Here is a 12,740-nt window from a genome sequence, read left to right as displayed (position 1 = left end):
ATTTTATTAAGATCCACAAAGTCATTGAGAATCTTTTGACGAAACCTGCCCATGGTAAAAGAAACCCCAAGGTAGGCTGGTTCGATAAGAACTGTACAGCTGCCCTACTTCACCTTAAACAAGCCCTGGGGTGTAATCCATGAGATCGGGAAAAAATCAGGACTCTACGAATAGAGTATAATTCTGCCCTGGAGATAAGAAAAGCTGAACTTCGAGATGATGCATGGGAAAAATTAAGTTATGCAACTGATACAAAAAATAGTAAGCTATTCTGGGATACTGGTAATAGCTCTTTCTTGAAAGATGATCATGTACCAGATTTTAACTCCCACATTACTAGTAACTCCTGGGTCGAACATTTTTCAAATATTTTTAATTCTATTAATAGCAATACCCTGCCTGCCATACCACATGATATGCCCGCTCAATGGCCAACTATACCTCTGCTGATTAGTAATGGGGAGGTTTTAGATGGTATATCTAGTAGTAAGGGTGGTAAAGCGCCCGGTCCAGATGGGGTTCCGATTGATCTTTATAAGAACAACATGGATTTATGGTCACCCCTTTTAACTAGAGTTTTTAATGTTGCTTCTGAAACAGTATTCCCAACATCATGGGGACAGTCAATAATAATCCCAATCTATAAGAAGGGAGTAAAGACTGACGCCCGTAACTATCGCCCAATCTCATTGTTGGACTCTTCTGTAAAGATTTTGAGCAGGGTCTTGCTTTCAAGATTAGAAGATTGGGCTACAGAAAAGACGATTCTCTCACGAGCCCAATACGGGTTTAGGAAAGGATTGGGAACATTAGAGCAGTGTGTAAACCTAGATCTTTTGATCGGGCAGTATACACTGGCCAAAGGAGGGCAACCTGTACCTATGCTTTGCCGATCTGAGTAGCGCCTTTGATTTTGTCGATCATTCGATTTTATGGCCCCTATTGCTAGAAATGGGTGCCCCAAAAGATATAGTCTACTTTCTAGCAAGATTATATGAAGTTTTAACTAGTAAGGTGCGGTATGGATCTTCAGGCGAGTATACCTCCCCCTTTAAAGTCAAGAGAGGTATCCGCCAGGGGTGTGTGCTGGCTCCATTATTGTTTTCTTTATTTTTTAATAATGTTGATGCCGCCCTGAACACATTTGAAGCTGATGCACCAAGGATTGAAGGAAACCCTATCCCAATTCTTTTATACGCTGACGATGCGGTTCTATTATCCCGGACCCCTATTGTGCTCCAGCGTCTTATCGACAATTTCATTATATTTATTACGAAAAGAAAGCTTTTAATTAATAAATCAAAAACTTTTGTCATGGTTTGCAGCAAGAACCCAATAACAGCTAGACGTTTTTACATAGAGGGTTCTAAAGTATTAACTGTAAAATAATTTTGTTATTTGGGTATCACTTTCGCTGGAAATGGGTCATGGGCACAGGAACAGGAGAATGCCCGTTCTAAGATGGAGAGAAATATTAACGGCATTTTTAGATTTACTGCTAAATTGGGCCGCCGCCGTATGAAAAGATATGATGGCAATTTATGAAGCAAGATGTGTTTCTGCCGCCCTTTACGGTGCTGGCGTTTGGGGACACACTCAAGCGATTTCTCTTTTACAAGCAGAAAATGCCTTTTTAAAACACTTGCTGTGTGCCCCCCCTTCCGCCTCTACGGAACTTATTCACCGGGAAGTGGGCATTACCTATATATCAGACATTGTTTCATTATGACCTCTCCTCCTATGGAAATCAATTTGGTCAAAGGAAGAGACTAGGTTCAGCCAATCTATTATACGGGATTGCGTTAAAATGGAAAATTGTTTAAAAATACCATGGCTTAAATACATCTCGCACTGGTACAAAACACTTTTTAATTACGATATACGGCTGGACCCCGGGTGTATAGCCTCTGTTTCTAAAAATAAGATAATATCAACCTTCCGTACACAGCAATTGAAGGCCCGTTTTAGTGTACTCAATAAACAAACTACCTTTATGCTCTACCAACAACTGGAAGTTAAAGAGGGTATCCAATCTTATCTGTCAGTTGTGACCAGAGCATCACACCGATATGTGCTGACACGTTTAAGATTGGGTACATTACATCACCTTGTCAATTTTCCAGTCATGAAACAGAGGACTGCCCAACGTTGCCCATGTGATGGTACATCTCACCAAAGCTGCTGCCATTTTTTATTAATTTGTACTTTTTACTTACATTTTAGAAAGTTTTATCTGAAACCTTTTTTCTTATTTTATAATATCAGGTCGGTTAAAGATGCCATAAAGTTGCTTTTTAAATTAGAAGATCCAGGATTGTGTTTTCATTTAGCTACTTTTATCCTGAAATCCATTGGTATTAGGAAATCTATGTCCACTTATTTTTGATACTGAGTCTATTTGGATTTCTTATGTACTGTATTATTGCATTTGCACTTTTGTCCCTGCCTAGTTACATCCCCCATAAAACCTACTTTTAATAGGCAATTTGCACTTACTGTTTCTGTTTGCCAGTAAATAAGGATACTCATTTGTACTGTATTAATGCATTTGCACTTTATGTATTAAGACTATTATATGCCTATGAATTCCTATGTGTTTATATCAAGGATAGCTTCGCTTTTATATGTTGTCCGTTATTATGTCTGCGCTTATATGGCTGATGTATATCAACTGAATAAAAGTAATTTGATTTTGACTACACAGAGAGGCGTTTGTTCTTGCACTTCCACTCGTTTCAGCATCTAACACAAGGAAGCAGATAAAATCAGGTGCTTTTTCAATACTTTAAAATTGCTGATGAAAGATTAAGCTTCATTAATTCATGCAGTGTTACTTGTCAATGTGAGAGTATTCAACTATATTCCTTAAGCACTGCTTGGACGTAAGAAGTATTCTTAGATGGACAGGGAGCTGCTTTAGGACTGCTGATGTTACTCAAGGCATGTTGGTACAATTGATTTTTCTTCCTTCATCATCCACACCATATAGTGTCACCAACGGAGCACCAAACATCATTTATATGTCCAGCATTGATCGCACTGCAGAGTCTCTGCTCCTCCCTATTTGTCCATGAACTTCCCGTCTGTCCATTCCCAAAGGTCACCAACTAAAAGACGGACCTCGGCCCCTGCCCACATCTCTCATAGGCCTTCGATATTGAAGAATCGTTTTACAACTAAAAAAGAGAATCCTTTTAATAAAAGTCACAAGGACATACACTTAGGAAGAGGGAGAGAGAAGTAAAAGAGAGCACCTCAGGAAAGGAGGAAGAACTTTAGCATCCATGTTCTCTCACATTCAAAAGGCTTATTTTGTTGACATTCCCTTCTGTCAAGTCAAGTCTACTTGGCCATTCTGTCTGTGTTAGTGTGGCGAACAGGCAATGCAAACCGAGTCCAAGAGACACGCGACAGGGGCTAGAATTGGCACTCTAAGACCCGAGATGCTGAGGCAAAGCTGGTCATTGGCAAGAGGATAGAAGCAAATTAAGAAGATAGCAGCATGTTAGAGGAGATCTAGTGTACAAGTAAACTGGATGGTTTTCGGACAGGCTGGAAAGCTCCGGCAGAGTCAATCAATCGCCGGTCAGGTACCTCGTTCCTCCACAGGCTGATCAAACTAAAGGAGGCGTTGCAAGAGCAGGCTCTTTGACCATTGCGCGAAGATATTTAGTGCTCGCAATTCCTACATTCATTTTTAATGAAGCTCTCACTGGAGTAAATTGTGTCTGCAATCTGAGCAAAATCGTAAAGATTTAAACTCGAGGTGTGACACAATCGCCTAATCAGCAGGACAGGGCAGTCGAGGGAATCTCAGGAGAGTTTCAGAGGTTTGCTGCAGTCTGAGACAGGTGCCGGATGTTTCATTCGTGGACTTTCTATTGTCAGTGGAACAAATAAAGTAGCGGGTTTTGGCAGCAAGCCTCATAGCTTGAATCTTTTCGGTTCACAATATGCCTTTTTGCAATGAACAATCGCTTGGACTACCCCCCTGCCTGATTCTCAATGTCAAGACTATCCAAGCTGTCAGGAGATTCCAAACCAGGATTCAGAGACAACGCAAACTTCCTTTCCCGTGACCAAAGCCCCATCATTCCTGGCTCTAAAACACCATCCTATTAGTGGCTGGGCAACAAAAATACTCTTGTCCCAGAAAGTGTTGTGCATAAATGGAAGTCTGAAGCATTCAAATTACACAACCAAGAGATGGGAAAAAGGCTTGAAGTATATCGGACATGAAGTCCACAATAAAAAAAATCCTGTAAAGATTTCCAGAGAAGTGGAGACCAAGTTCAGAACCCTGCACAACACAATTTATAAGAAGGCTGTGCGATACTTTAAAAACCATGGTCATCACTGCCGTCAAAGCAGGCGCAGCAGAGCAGAGCAGATACACAATCAGCTAATCAGTAGGCAAACGAGAGTCAATGGTTGATCACTACAGTGTAAAGAAAATCTCTGCCTGATCATAAAACAGCTGGCAATATTCCTATTTAGGCAGAAATTCAATAACGCACTGAGCACTCTTACCTATGTATAGAACTCATACAGTCATCTTACACCACCCCCTTCCCAATCATGCGGCAAGACATTCAACAAACTGGACACTTTAGGGGTAGTCATTAGGGATTACTGCCTACTGGTAAGGCCATTAATGGCTGCTACACTACTTGGCCTACAATTCTGTGTGAAGTTGAATGAGCAGAATGAGAGGAAAGAGCAAATAACAGTCATCAGTAAAGGTCAGCACGCGATCAATATGGCGGTTAGCATCCGTCCAGCCAACCTCACTATCGTATCTAGACGGCCACCCCCTGTCTCTTCTGTTGCATGTCCGTGCTCCACACTCTCAAGCACAAACCAACAGTTTTGAATAGGAATGCTTCTCATTGGCTGAGCGAAGCTCATCACTCACTCGAGACTGATAACATAGGATTACAGACTTGCTTCAAAGCTTGGCGAGTAGGCCGTTCTGTACACTGTCTGCGAGATCACTGGTGGTACGGCCTGAACACTGCACCGCCTGTTCTAAACCCCGCGGCACCATACAGTGTTTTGTGGTCGGAAGGCGACAACAGCATAAACAAGCATTGGCATAGCCAATAGGTCTCGCCTTTGGGACCCTATACGTTTTTAGACAGGCAGCACATTATCTATTAAATTAGTAATTTAAGATATTAAAGTTTGGGGTAAATCAATGGCGGGAGACAATTCATATGCTGTCAAAAAAAACATCAAATAAATAAATATATGCAAGCACATTAGTAATAATGATTGTTTTGTCAGAAATGTATTGATACCTTGATTAACTGCTAGAAGGCATCAGACCAGATGTTTGCTATGTGCAGATTTGCTTCCATGTTCTGTCAACCCCACACTGCATGGAAGGCGCAGACATACCCAGTTGGAGCAATAAGCTTTTGCCTGATTTGCCAGGACTTGGAGCTCCCTGGGGGTATGTCCTCAAACACACACAAAGCTTTTCTTGCAGTTTTATATAGCGCGGACTCGACCTGAAGTGGTCTTGGAGCACTTTTTGTAGGCACTGGCGGGAGCAGGAGAGCCAGGGGTTAAACTGGAAAAAACAATGCATGGGTTGACAGGCTTGGGGTCTCATGCTATTAAAGCCTTCCCTTGCATCACTATGCTGCAAGCATGAGCTTAATAGGGCCAAGGAATGTGGCTTCATTTTGTGGGTTTAGGCTTTGTCTGGTGAGTCTGGAGATGGATAATACAGTAGTATACCTAATTTCTCATTTAGTACCCATCTGTTGCCTGGCTGATTTCCACTAGATTGCTAGTACTCCAGTAGTCACTTAGTTACATATTTGGTTGGGCGGTGATGAGATCTGCAGAAAATCCAGTGACATGACCACTGTAACTTCACATGATGCAGCTCAAAACAACAAATCATAACATAAAAGCAACATACCTAAAAACAGGACTGCAGCGAGCACCGCAGTGGCACACACTAAGGCCACAAGGGAAATCTGTGTCGCTTTTTCTGCCTCCCACTGCTAGTGGCACCCTAGTTGGCGTCTGAACTGAAATGCAACGTGCCCTTTGCCTAAGTTGCATAGTAAGCGCTAAGCGCTATATGAATGCAAATACAAATATGCACAGGTGGGAGCAATGGCAGGGAATAGGTAGGGCCACGTTTTAAAAGTAAGGGTAGTAGAAAATACCGTCAATCATGGAGGAAAAAAAGATTCACAACATAAAAGCAAGAGTTATAAAATTATTCACCTGCTTTCGAAAGTTGCAAAGAAAAAGAAACAGATCAGACATCAGTCGAAAGTGTATTTTGTTGGCGATAAATAGAACAAGGTTAGTTCAGGAATCCGAGGGAGTAAATATTCAGGGGAAGATGAAAGGGCAGGAAGGGTGGAATTGGATGGAATGTGAAACAAGTACTGACGCTTTAAAGCCACCACCGCTGTTATAGCTTCAATGGGACAGACAGTGCCATATATTCTGGGGAGTAAGTATCGGGAGACGGCGGCTGCGGAGCGCCTACCTGACTTCAATGCAAGCAAAGGGGGCTAGCCTTACTAAGGAGCACAGCAATGTTATTGATAAGGCAAGCACTGCCAGCGGTTGAGCTCACGGCAGGTACATACGATGCAAATTCTCCATTGAAAGCACTGGAGAAAGGGACCGGGAGACAGCAGAAGCCTGCAGGGGCAGAGAGCCCCGTCCCCTGCTGCTGGAATGTCCAGGGAGGGCGGGGGGGGGGGGGGGGGGCAGAGGGGAGTGAAGCAACAGGGTGTCACGTGGCCCGTAAGGGATGCAAACAATGCTGTGACTCTTCCAGCTTCGTCCTGAAGAGAAGTGTGGAGCTAAAGTTCTAACAGGCACGCGAGTGGTGCGTGCGCGTGCCACAGCGAGCCATGTGTTTTGAATTATCACGCACGCGTCTGGGCACGATAATTCAAAACGTATGGCGCCCGTGCGGGTAACCGCAAGCAATAGGCCACACATGCACGAGCGTGTGGTGACAATTTTGAAGCCCCCTTACATTAAGTCTCGCAAAGCAGCGCATGCGCGCTGCTAGGCGAGACCTAAAAAGCCCCAGAAGAAAGGAGAGGTACACGCACAAGAGGCTGCCCAGCAGGCAGGTACGCCGGAGTCTCACCTATGATGCCGCTGTCTCGGCTCTCCAGGGTGGAGGTGGGGCTGGTGACAGCGCCATAGCTGCAGTCCTTGGCACTGGTGCTGGCGCTGACGGGCGGCAGGGTGGAGCAGGGGCTGTTGGCTGGCGGTGAGGCAGTGCTGCTGGTCAAGGTGGAGCAGGGACTCACCCGCTGCGTTACGGCAGAGGTCTGGAAATGGAAAGCAAGAGGGGTCAGACAGACACAGGAGATTAATCCATTGTGCGCTTACACAGTCTGGAACGTCAACATACATTATTCATCTAGACAAACAATCACATGGTAAAGGAGAAAACGCTATACACGATTTTTGATTCCATCACTCCCACTCTTGTTACAACAACAAAAAACACGAAGTGCAATTTGCCCCAGTCCAACACAGGCATTCCCAGCAGGAATAGCACTTCTTTCGTAACGAATGCCCTTTCAGTGTGAACGGAGCCCGCGCAGAGTGCCGTGGCGGTCACGTTACCCCTCGGGCACGGAAACAGCAGATGCCAGCGCTGTCCAGCCAAGTGCATGACCTCACATGTACTCCTCAGGTACTCACTAACCAGGAGTCCCTGCTTACTGCTAAGTGCTGGGGCTGGCTTTCAAATTCAAGAAGTGCATGTAACTCAGCGCCGGGCAGTACCACAGCTCGCCCCTGAGGGCCATACCATCCAGGTGAAGAGTTCCTCCACGGGAACGGGAAGCGGGACACAAGCCAGGTGGGGGTGGCCAACGGTAATGCACTCTGGGGAAGAGGGGCGTGTTTTGACCCCACTCAGTACAGAAGGGTGGCTGCCCACAACGCATTACTGCCGGCCAGTCGGGGTGGATGAGGGCCACTGCAAATCCTATTCTATTCTCCAAGCTCCGCCCCCCCAGAGCATCGACGTCACTTCAAACAACCAACACAACAATCACAATTATTTCATCTCAATAACAAGGAATTGAGTGTTGTAAACAATACTCAAATCAACAACACGGAATTGAGCTTTGTAACAAATACAACAATAACAAGGAATTGAGTGTTGTAACTAATACAACAATACCAAGGAATTGAGTGTTGCGCCCACTTTCTGGAACACCCTCCCTCTCCATATCAGACTTTCCTCCTCCTACATGGAGTTCCGTAAGGTCCTCAAGACCTTCTTGTTCAAGCAGGCCTTCAGCTTGTCCTCTGTACTTTCTTGCCCAGGAATCCCTCTAGCGCCATGAAACTGCTTTGTGAACGTGCGCTTTACAAATTTTTAAAAATTAAAATTCAAAACTAACAGTCAAAACAATAACAAGGAATTGTGTTGTAACTAACAGTCAAAACAATAACAAGGAATTGGGTGCCATAACTAATACTCACAACAATAGAAAGCAATTGAGTGTCGTAACTAATACCCACAACAAAAAGAAGGAATCGAGTGTCGTAATTAATACTCACAACAATAAAAACAATTGAGTGTTGTAACTAATACTCACAACAATAACAAGGAATTGAATGTTGTAACTAATACTCACAACAATAACAAGGAATTGAGTGTCCTAACTAATACTCACAACAATAACAAGGAATTGAGTGTCCTAACTAATACTCACAACAATAACAAGGAATTGAGTGTCATAACTAATACAACAATAACAAGGAATTGAGTGTCGTAACTAATACTAATAACAATAACAAAGAATGGAATGTTGTAACTAATACCCACAACAATAATAAGGAATTGAGTGTCGTAACTAATACTCACAACAATAACAAGGAATGAAGTGTTGTAAATAATACTGAAAACAATAACTAGGAATTGTAGGTTTAAGATTTGTTTTATCTCTTTTGTAGTTCACTAGTCAGTTACATTTACGACAGTTGCAAACCTCGTGCATTCAGTATTGCATGTGAGCAGCCATTACATACAAATGAAGACATATAAGAACACCTTTAAACAATGGCACACAGGGACCCCATCCTGCAAAGAGGGGTGGGGCAAAAAGAATATCTGGCTTTCGCTTTTCAACAAATTCAAAACACTGGTTTTCTCAGGCAGCTCTTTAAAAAAAAATTATAATAAGTTTTGAAAGGGCAGGCAGCTAAAAAGGGGTGCAGGGAGTATAATTCCCTTTTGTAACTACAAGCCTTACTGTCTTGAACCCACCTCAGACTGCATTTCGCTGCACAACTACCACACTGTCTCACCACGGCCATTTAAAATGCACTGAGCGGTTCAGCAGGCCCTGTATTTCATCAGTCAAGGCTTCCATAGATGGACCTTAAACTGTATTGAACACTAAGATTCACTGACACACAATGTTGTGAGTAAAGTGTGATTTTTTTCTACAGTGCACATTCTAATGTCATCACCTTCAGGCATTTAGAGTGGGCGCAATGATAGAGGGTGAAATATTAGCATCCAATAATGTCAACTTCTGGGCTAGGGTATAGAAGAGAGAAATGCCTTTCTACCTAGGATCAGAAGACCAAATTACTCACCTTCTGTTACGCTATCAGGCAGATACTCTTTCTAACCGCAGATTTCTCACCATGTGAATATCTTCAGGTGCCACACTGAATCCGGAGAATTTTCTTCAGCAATTTCCTCTTGTGTCGATAGGTGGCATCATACGCCTTCATTTTAGCATCCGTCTCACTCCATATATGACACAGAGGCCCCTATAGAGCCTCCACTTCTGCGCAATGCCCTCAATTTCTTTTTGATATCTGTCCACACAGTCGGACGCAGAGCCTTTAATAATCAGACTTTACCAGTGTGCAGACCTCTAAATTGGAAACCTACTAGTATGAACAAGAGCAGTCCATTCCACAGAAAAGGGACGTGAGTGTGTCAGTGAGGAATCCGTGGTCAGAGCATACATCAGAAAAAGAGTTACGAAAAGGTAAGTAACCTATTCATCTGAAGGATACTTCTATAACCGCAGATTCCTCACCTTGTTAATAGACACCAAAGCATTACCTCACCAGGTGGTGGGTGTATCAAATGGCTCAGACCAGGCAATCCTGTAAAACAGAATGGGCAAAGTGCTTCTCCCCCATTAGCCTGGCTATCTATGCAGTAGTTCTTTGTGAATATGTGGAGTGATACCCATGTAGCAGTCTGGCAAATGTCAAAGGATGGCACTCCGCGCACCAGTGCAGTGGCAGCAGCCTTTGCTCTGGTGGACTTGGAATGAGCTGCAGACGTTCTGGAGGCTGTTTCATGGACATACATAAAACAGTCCAGCTGGAGATAGTTTGTTTCTGAACTGCTTTCACCTTTTTCACTCAAGAGAACTGATCGTCTACCCGATGTTCTTTGGTGCAGTCGATGTAAAAGCTTAGGGATTTCTTTGGGTCAAAGCAATTAAATGTTTCTTTCTTTCAAAGCGGGGCAAAGAAGGTTGGCACGGTGATAGAATACCTGATGTGGAAAGGCATGATAACCTACCTTAAGGAGAAATGCTGCGTTGGTCCTGAAGTCAAGCTTGTGTAGGAAGAAGGTGGTGTATGGTTTCTGAACAGATGGCAGCTGTAATTCACTCAGATGATGAGCTGACATGATTGCTATGACGAATGTTACCTTCAGCATAGGCAGGTGCAGAGAACAGCTGTGCACTGGTTGAAACGGGGCAATCGAGGAAAGTGGGAACCAAATCAACGTTCCACTGAAACATCACAAATGATGTTAACAGGAAAATATGGATCAATCCTTTAACAAAAAAAAGCAATATAGCAGGTGATTTGACTGAGGGTCGGTGATCTGGTAAACGCAGAAAGGGCTGGCAGATAGCCTTTCACTGTCGCCAAAGCAGGGCCTTGCTGGACCAGAAAAAGCCAAAACAATAGTATGCCAGACATCTGTGTCTGCAGAGGCTGGATACTTCAAGAGGAACATCCGGCAACAAACTTCTCCCAGCGTCCCGCATAAACTGTTTTAGTGGAGGAACACCTGGCTGCCAAGATGATACCTACTTCAGGAGAAAGATTAAACACCATCAACTGTTGCTGCTCAATTTCAACGCATAAAGGTTAAGATTATGCTTGCTTGGTCATAAGGCCTTGCCCTGCAACAGGAATGGGCAGAAGGATCAGAGGACAGATGCTTATGGCCAGAGGTTCCAGTTATCATACTCTCCTCGCCCAGTCTGGAGCCACTATGATGAGTGGGGCCCAGTCTTTCCTGATCTTCTTCAGAACTTTGAACAGGAGAGGTAGAGTCCCGGGCTCTAATCTAAGCAAAAGGCATCTATGAGTGAGAGCTACCTTGGGAACTCCAATGCACAGAAGCTTTGACACTGCACATTCTCTGCATTGGTGAAAAGATAGAGGCAGGATTGCGGGAAGACACCCTTGATTCAGCTCTGAGTACAGCCACCATTCGTGAACCACTAGGCAATGTTAGCTCAGTTCATCCGCCCTGGCGTTTAAGATACTTGAGGTGCTGTACAATAAGGGAGAAGCCCCGATGATTCAGCCACTTCCAAAGATGCAAAGCCTCATGGCACAGGACACACAAACAAACTCTGCTCTATTTGTAGCAGTACCAACTTGTGGTAGTGTTGTCTGGGAGAACCTGCACCGGTTCCCCTTTGATGGAAGGGAGCAACGCTTTCAGTGCCAACCATATCACCTGTAACACCAACAAACTGATGTTGAGACGGGCTTCCTCCAGAGACCAAAGTCCTCTGATCTCTACCTTTCCTAGATGACTTCTCCATCCCAGCAATATTGCAACCACCAGTTCTGCATGGGGTAATGAGAGGGGTCTTCCACAAGTCCAACTGGGTCCACCACTGCAGGTATTTTCAAGTCTCCTTCAACAGCTGGATGGAATCCTAAAGGTTCTCTTGGTGCGGAACCCACTGACACTTCAGATCCCAATGCAAAGCCTGCATGTACCACCTGCCCTGTTCACTTGCAGGATGCGAGAGGTCAGAAGGGCCTCAGAGACACGGTCACTGAGACCCAGGTCAAGGGTTAAAACATTAGGATCACAGTCCGAATGTCTTGGACTCGTTGAGGCAGGGGAAAGACTCGGAAAAGCACAGTGTCCAGGAAGGCTCCAATTAAGGGGAGCTATTTTGAAGGAGTCAGGTATGACTAGCAAGTTGTTAGAAAGACCCAATGATCTCAACAGGCTGGCCGACGTCTCAAGGTGGTTTACGACTGATTGCGGCGAGCCCACCATTAGCAGCCAGATGTTAAGGTACAAGACGACTGATATTCCCAACCTCCACAGATGTGCAGTGACCAACTTGGTGCACTTGTCGCACAATGTCTAATTTTGTTTGGAGCCCAGATCACAGAGGCCAAGTAGAGGTCCATAAATGACAGTTGTTTGTGGCAGTCCTTGCACTGCCTAAAACCCATCATTTTTAGAAGGACATGTTCCATATACACTGCAAAATTTCTTGTGGAAAAATTCTGTCAGGCCTGACTGAATTCAAGGGCGTGTACTCCGGATTCGTGTCAGAAGGTGTAAAAAGAAATAAACTGACATTAGCGCGCACAGGTGGCGGCTACATAGGGCCCCAATGTCACATCCAGGGTGGTCCCAACCCAATGCATAGCCACACAACGCCACCTACTGACGCACAAGGGAACTGCTGAGAAAATTCTGC

At 44.3% G+C, this 12,740-nt stretch overlaps 1 protein-coding gene across 3 annotated transcripts in view; it reads right to left on the bottom strand.

Annotated features, from left to right (window-relative positions):
* The window catches only part of TANC2 (tetratricopeptide repeat, ankyrin repeat and coiled-coil containing 2), a 2,520,149-nt gene that overhangs the window by 1,332,904 nt on the left and 1,174,505 nt on the right, over window positions 1–12,740 (bottom strand). For all 3 annotated transcript variants that reach the window (XM_085640812.1, XM_085640825.1, XM_085640816.1), the window contains exon 5: window positions 7,136–7,322. In XM_085640812.1, coding sequence (XP_085496938.1) covers window positions 7,136–7,322 — 187 coding nt within the window. The remainder of the gene's footprint in view (window positions 1–7,135; window positions 7,323–12,740) is intronic.

The sequence above is a fragment of the Triturus cristatus genome, chromosome 1_1, assembly GCF_964204655.1.
Source record: "Triturus cristatus chromosome 1_1, aTriCri1.1, whole genome shotgun sequence".
Lineage (NCBI taxonomy): Eukaryota > Metazoa > Chordata > Amphibia > Caudata > Salamandridae > Triturus > Triturus cristatus.
The sequence above is the reverse complement of the archived record's forward strand: the minus strand, read 5'-3'. Positions and strand labels throughout refer to the sequence as shown.